This window comes from Buceros rhinoceros, unplaced genomic scaffold (genome assembly GCF_000710305.1).
Source record: "Buceros rhinoceros silvestris isolate BGI_N320 unplaced genomic scaffold, ASM71030v1 scaffold12795, whole genome shotgun sequence".
NCBI classification, from domain to species: domain Eukaryota; kingdom Metazoa; phylum Chordata; class Aves; order Bucerotiformes; family Bucerotidae; genus Buceros; species Buceros rhinoceros.
In genome coordinates, this window is record NW_010413478.1 from 781 (window position 1) to 8,069 (window position 7,289).

At 56.3% G+C, this 7,289-nt stretch overlaps 1 protein-coding gene across 1 annotated transcript in view; it reads right to left on the reverse strand.

The window, feature by feature from the left end:
• Window positions 1-2,351: 2,351 nt before the first annotated feature.
• The window catches only part of RBM6 (RNA binding motif protein 6), a 52,526-nt gene continuing 47,588 nt past the window's right edge, over window positions 2,352-7,289 (reverse strand). The window contains exons 18-22 of the mRNA XM_010136763.1: window positions 6,922-7,191; window positions 6,306-6,380; window positions 5,627-5,724; window positions 4,346-4,457; window positions 2,352-2,652 (exon numbers count right to left, since the gene is read on the reverse strand). Coding sequence (XP_010135065.1) covers window positions 2,527-2,652; window positions 4,346-4,457; window positions 5,627-5,724; window positions 6,306-6,380; window positions 6,922-7,191 — 681 coding nt within the window. The 3' untranslated portion in view covers window positions 2,352-2,526. The remainder of the gene's footprint in view (window positions 2,653-4,345; window positions 4,458-5,626; window positions 5,725-6,305; window positions 6,381-6,921; window positions 7,192-7,289) is intronic.

Genomic DNA, 7,289 nt, shown 5'->3' on the forward strand with positions numbered 1-7,289 from the left:
GCGCCTCAGACCCATCCTCTCCTTTCCCCCGGATCAAGCCCAGCATGGTGCAAGGTGAAGCGGTGGTACGCAGGCACAGCACAGGAGCTGCTCACTGGGGTTGTCTGCAGCAGCGGTGCTTGTGAGGTGGTGACTGCGGGTGGCTCCAGGGAGCAAACTTCTAGCTGTTACCCGGCTCTCTGCCACTTCTGGACCAGCCCGTCCTTCCATGGTGTGGGATGAGGGACTCGGTCCCAGCGGTGTAACGCCTCGTTCCCCAGCTTCCTTGCAGCACATCCTTTACAGATCACAACCTGATCCCAAGGACAGCCAGGTTCCTACAGCACCACCTGTGCTGCTGGCTTCCGAAAGGAATATGGTGCTTTCCAGCTTGGCGCTGCTTTTTAATGCTTTTAGCATCTCCCTCTGCTTCTCTGCTCCAGTTCGTTAATAATCTGGCTCCAGTCACCTCATGCCCACCCCAGTGGAGGGCTCCTCACGGTCCCTAGCCCCAGTATTCCCCAGCAGATGCACGACACGGGCTGACATCACACCTTTGTGCACACCTTGGACACACACACATCAGGGAATACGCGGAGCCTCCTGCTGGGTGACGCTGGGGAACGGGAATTCAGCCACTGCTGAGTGCAGGGATTACCCCGATTTTCCGTGGGCTGGTGCTGGGATACTAACGGCACAGTGCAGGCGAGTGCCATTTGCGGGCCACACACAGCACACCCCCTCGAAACCCCGCGCTGATGTTAGTAACAAGGTGCTGTTCCAGCAGCTTCAGCCGCGCTCGTGATTTCCCATAGCCATTTACCATGGTCCTTACAACAATGGGAGCCAATAAATCAATTATCCCCGTGATTAATGTAACTAATGGGGGGTAGATGGATCTCCAGCGAGAGAAAAGGGATTTCTCTTCATTGGAGACAGATGCACCTTACAATTAAGGTTTTTATACTAATTTTCCCTCCTCTTTTCCCTGCAGTTTGTTCTTGCTCCTCTCTTGTTCCTGACCGGAGCCTGGCAACAGGCCCACAAGGAAAGGGCTGAGCTGCCTCGCCTCTCGCAGACGCACATCGCGCCGACTACGAGCGAGCAAGCGAAGGCACAGCTAAGCCAAGGAACATTCATTGTTTACTGAGGTCCATCTGTCCAAAGGAAGCTGCTCTTACATTTATCTCCTAATTAACTACCTATCACCAGTCATTAACAGGTTTTCACCAAGATGGATGTACCCACTTAGCAGATTAGTAACATCGGATAAAGGGTCCCTGCAGTGGGTGGTTGTGAAGGCTCCCTCCTGTTTCGATCGGGAGTGACATTCAATTTTGGCACCCACGGGTGCCCGGCATGCTCAGGCGCAGGACAGCCTGTGCAGCACCTACCGCTCTGCTTCCCTCCAGTGCCCGTCGCACACGTTCCCCTTGTGCGTGAGCAGTTCCCAGACCCCAGAGCAGCAGCTTGCTCCTCCAGACCTCGTGCCACCACGACTGCTCCCTTTGAGGGAGCTCAGCCCCAGGAACCCACCCCCTCTCTGGGGTTGCCTACGTCAGAGACAAGGAAATGCAGCTTGGACAGGCCTTTTGCTGCCTTCAGAAGTTGGCAGTTCTTGCTGGTGACGCCTCACCTCCACATCCTGCTGTCTGCAGCTCCCACATCTGCCATTTTCCCTCCTTTGGATACTTGAAAGTGATGTTGGGGCCTGCTCTCTGCCAGGCGAGCAGGAAAGCTGTGGTGGGTGCCAGCCAGCGCAGCTCCGGCACCACGCTCCTGCCCATCGGGCACAGGACCTGCTCCCTCTGCACCTCCTGGGGCTGCGCGAGCAGCGCTTGCTCAGAAGGGCTTTTCCTCTGACAAAGTCCCTTGCAGGGCACTGCACAGCCCCTGCCACCCTAGACCAGCACGTCCACATCCCGACACCACACTGCCACCGCATCCAGCCCTCCTCATGCTCTGTGGGGAGGAGGGGGAGGGCCCTGTCCTGCTTGGGAAGCCCAGATGACACCCAGCTTAGACCACCTCTAGCCTAATAGCTCTTGGTATTAACCAAACGCGGCTGTCCCTGCCAAGAGCCAGGATGAGTCCCACATAGGCTCCTGGATTCCCCACCGGCCTCGGGGCTGTCCCCTGCTCCCGGCTCACATCCTGACCATGAGTACAGGACACCAGGAGCAGCGTCCCTGAGCTGCAGGGAACACACCGCAGGGCTGTGGCACTGCTGGCAGGGCCACCAAGTGACCAACCCCCCTGGCTGATGTGGCTGCAACTCCCAGGGACCTCAGCAGCAGAGAGCAAAGCACGACAGGCATCTCCCAAAGCATCACATAATTTAAAACATACCATTTTAGGCAAGAGACAAGCACTGACAAATTTTCCGTTTTATTAAAAAAATCCTAGCAGCAAAACCTGTAACAATTAAAAAAAAAAAAACCAAAAAGAACAAAAAAACAAAAAAAAAAACAACCCCAAACCCCCAAAAGAACATGACATGGAGAGAGAGAGAGATGGAGAGAGCCGGGCTTGGGATTTCTCCACTGCTCACTCCAGTTCCTTATAGCGGGCAAACATGACTCTCCTGACGGCGTCGCGGTAGGTCTCGTTGGACTGCCTCTTGCTGGGCTTCCCTGCCGCCCCCAGGCCAGGGCCCTTCTTCTGATTTTCTGCCTGAAAACAGACACAGCTCGTGTTAGGGATTTCTCTTCGCCAGCTGGTCATAGAGAAAAAGCTTCCCCTGGGCTGCTTCAGGACAGCTGACTGCTCCCGGGGATCCGGGAGAGGAGCAGCAGCAAGAGCACTGTGCTCCTCCAGAAGCTGTTCAGGAGGAACCATCGGCCCTGGGCAAGCAACACAAACACCCAGCAAACGCCCGGTGAAAACCGAACCCGGGGCTCAGCTGCAGAGCCCAGCATGAGCACACAGCAGGGTGGGAGCGGGCAGCCACAACAGGCAGCGCCGGCAGACGGGAGGCAGCCGTGTGCGAGCGTGGATTGACACAGAGCAAAGGAAAGAGCCAGCAAGAGAGCTGGGCTCCCGGGGAGCTGTTCGCGTCCGCCTGCGTTTGCAGCAGCTCAGCTGCTCTCTCCTCTAATAGAGCTCCTGTGGGCTCGGGTAGTTCGCTTTGAATTCCAACCAGTTTTTAACGACCGGCGTTTGCAGCCAGCGCCTGAATTATTCAGCAATACCTGCCTTGAGTTAGCCCAGGAGAGAGACCCAAGGCGGAAAGGTTCTCTTTGCTTTTAACTCCGACTTATCTGAATAGCAGTGATGTGATCAATTAGGCCGAGAGATCAAAGTCCTCTGGGCTGCAGCGGGCACATGGCTTTGCCCAGCCTGACTTGGAAGTGGGAAGAAAGCACATCTCTAGGGCTCTTCTGGGAGGCCTTTATAGAAACTGTATGAGGGCCGTGATCTACAACCAGCCTCCCCACCCGGTCCAGGGAGCTCCGATCGGAGGTCAGACCTCCCAGAGCGCACTGCTGGAGCCGGCTCTTTGGCAAAGCTGGTTTTATTGCCACAGGAAACTCTCCGTGAGGACGGAGCAACAGCTGGGGCCGGTTCCTGCTGTCTGCGCTGAAGAGGGAATCTTGCCTCGCGTGTGTGGGCTCAAGCAAACACACGTCATGAAGCCTCAAATATTTGCCTTTAATGATATACTCGCCTCCAAGCTGACTGTCGCAACGTGAGCCATGCCGCAAGCTGCCGGCCCCGTGGCGAAGCACCGACACCACGCCAGCAGTCCCTGCCCCAGGCTGCCTGGCAGAAAAGCCCTCTGCAGCAAAGCGAGGTCTGCTGAGAGACCAGCCCGGCCCAGAAGGCAGGATCCACCCGGCCCTGCCTAGCCCTGAAGGCCTTTGCTGATGTGGATTCTGCTCTGCACCAGACGATGTACTCTGGGATTCCCTTCCCAAGTCCAGAGTCCAGCAGGGCAGTGAGAGCCGCACAGGCAGAACAGACAAACAGCACCAGGCGCCCTGTGGCTCTGGCCATGCTCTGCCTCCCCAGAGGAGGTTCACCTTCTCCCCCAGCTCACGTGGCTGCAGGGCGCTGAGCTGGTGACCTGCTCAAACCCCAGCCTGGCTTTGGCAGGCCTTAAGCAGATGCTCACACTCTCCCTACTCACCGTTACTCTGTTCTCAACCCCTCCAGATCCACACAATGTCTAACCTTTTTCCACTGCCAACATACTTACAGCCCCTCCCAGCCTGCAAAGTTCATTAGTGCACACTATTATTCCACCAAGCACTCACTGAGACTTGCAGCTTGACTCTTGTTCCAGCCGGGAACTCCCTCCAGCTGTCCTGGAAGACATTACCAGCGGCAGGACAGCGGTGTGTTTCCAAAGGAAGAGAACACTCACCTCCACCAGCGATGTCGTGCCCTGCTGGTTGTGGCCAAAGCCCTTCTTCCAGCCCGGGGACTGCAACATTCGGTTCCCTTTGTTGTTACTATCCACCCTTGGGTCATAGTCGCTGCAAAAGAGGCAGAATCAATTGTCTGGTCTTGCTTTGAGCACATGCCAGAGATTTTGAGCTCAGCTAATAACACCTTCGCTGACACTCCAGCCCCTCCGGAGGGACAGCCAGGTCTCCTGCAGGAAGCACAATGCTCAGCAGCGAAACCAAGCCACTGGATTCGCGTGCAGGGCACAGGCACCTCTGACCGAGTAACTCCTTGTCCTGCCTCAGGGGAAAGCACACCAGGGCACAGGAAACGAGCTCAGGCTCCAAACATTCATGGTACGAGTGAGCCAGGAGCGTTTTGTGCTTGCATTTCTTAATCCGAATTTTAGCAACAGCCGGAAGGTGAAGTCTAACCCCACTGGCTCCCTGAGACCTCTGTTTCCTCCCAGCACTGCAGTCATGGAGCTCAATGCTGCAACACTGATGTGGACACCCCTTCTCCCACCTGGTCAGTGCTCATCCAGACCATTAACCAAAACCTGCTCCACACAAAAATAGCTTCCATCAGGCAAGTTCTGCTTTCTGGCTGCTGCTGACACTGCACACAAACTGCTTTAGTCTTTTCCTGTTCCAGGAAAAGAGAGGAAAGAGAAGATGCAGATTTTTAAACTGCCAGACATGGAGGAAAGGTCTCCTTCCGAGGTACTGCACCAGAGGGAACAGCCACATAACCAGTGCTGTCTTCGACACCTGCCTAGCAGTTCCCCAGCCCACCGGGAGACGCGAGCTTGCAGCAGACAGTCCTTTTGAGAGCCCCGCACAGCACCCACTCTCTTCCTCCACCTACTCCGAGTGAGATGGAAACAGCTCCCCACGTTCCTCTGAGTCAGCGGAACAGATGAAACGGAGCTTTGCTCTTTCTTTCAGTGGCCAGACGCCAGGACAGGAGGACAGCAAGTGCAGCAAGGACAAGGTGGATGGGAACAGGCTGCGTTCTGCTCCCTGTGCTGGGCCCCATCTCACCCCTCAGCTTGTCTCTGCTTTCCCCTGAAGCCTCGATTCACTCCTGCACTCCGTACCCCTGACCTTGCAGCTCGTGCTTTGCAGAACTCAACCCACAGGAATCAAACCCGCCTGGCTGCCTCTCCCACAGGTCTGCCCCACCAGCCGATCCCTGCCTTGGCATGGCAGCAGCAATGTGCCAGCCCCAAATTGTCCAAACCGAGGGCAGCCAGTACCTCTCCGAGTCCTGGTCGTATCTGAGCCGCTTCCTCTCCGGTGAATCCATCTGCTGGAATTTCTCTCTCCGGTCATTTCCTTTGTCTTTGTATCTCCCCTTCGCGACAGAAAGAATGAAGTGAGTAGGGGAGCTATGAAGCATTCAAGGCTGCACAGAGACTGTTCTGCAGCCGGGTCTCATCTCATCCTCAGCTGGCTGGAAATCTATCCTGGGAACCCAAAAACCTGGGATGCTTCCAGGACCCACAATCCACTTATTCTGTCCTGATGGCACCTGCTGGGCTGACCCAGACCTGTGGCAGCCTTCCAGCTATAGCACCAGGAGCAGCTCTGTCTCCTTCCAAACAACAGGCAGTTCCAGCTCTCCCAGTCCTGGCCAGGCAGCAGCAGCCCATACACAGCATCAGTTTTAGATGGAAATCTGGGTCCCACTTAGCCCAGAGCCAGCGCTGGCTTGAGGGGCAACACAACCACACCCAGCCCTTCTGGGAGGAGGGAGACCTGCTCTTACAAGTCACCGCTCTATCCACAAGTCCACATGCCCACAGCTCAGACTCTTTGGGAGACATCTGATGCCCAGGCTGCAGATACAGGTGCATAAGTGGAGGATCTGCCTGGGAACAACATCCCCCTCAAGCAGAACCACTAACAGAAGTCAGACCACCATCACAGACCCACCTCACGCTCTCTCTTCTCCAAATATGCCAGTTCCTGCTCAGATCGTTTGATCTTCATGTGTATCTCCAGGTTTTGCTGGAAGGAGGAGAAAAGCAGCCAGTGTCAGCAGAGGATACAAGCTGACGGGGTTGTTTCCTCCACCCGTAAGGAGCACAGCATGCCCTATACCAGATGCAGCAGCTTCTCCTGCAGTCCAGACTACCTGCTCCTCCATAGAGGCCAGGAGCCCTTCCTCTCCGCAGGAAGGCAACAAGTCCTGTTTCAGCCTGCGTGCAGTTTGGCCTCCTAGAAGGAAGAGCTCCAAGACAGCGCAGGACATGGAGAGGCATGTGCTATGTTCTGCCTGCGATCACACTCGGGTGTGCCAGCACCCCACTCTCCTCAAGCCTGAGCTATCTCCATCACACCTTGGAGTTACAGCACTCCCGTGGCAGGAACAAGCCGCTCACACAATGCTTTGAGCAGCGCTTTGATGGGAACTTTGCCTGCTGCTCTGTCAAACCCAGCACAGCTCTTCCCACCCAACCGCCACACTCTTCCCTGCAGATCACAAAGCTGCTGAGCCAAAGGCAGCTCCAACCACACGCACAGCCCCCAGCCACCAGCTGCCCCATACCTTGTGCAGGTTGGAAAGCTGCTGGTGCTTGATGAGCACCTCCTTGTTGGGAAACTGCCGCCGGCACAGCAAGCAAGCCAGTTTGTTCCAGTCGGTCAGCTTGTCGTCGCTGGCCTTGGCCTTCCTCGGCTGCTCCTCGCGTGGTGCTGGTGGGTGGGGAGGTGGCAGCCACTGCGCCTGTGTCTGCTCTTCCTCTTCTTCCTCCTCTTCATTGTCACTGTCTCCTCCATACTCTCCCAGAAGCCCTATCAGAGGGTTCACCGCCTTGGGCTGAGGGAAGAAACAAAAGAGTGTGACAATCTGCGGTGTCGAGGCTGCCCTGCCATGCGGGCTCTGCTCCCCCAGGCCATCTCACCACGACGGCTGCC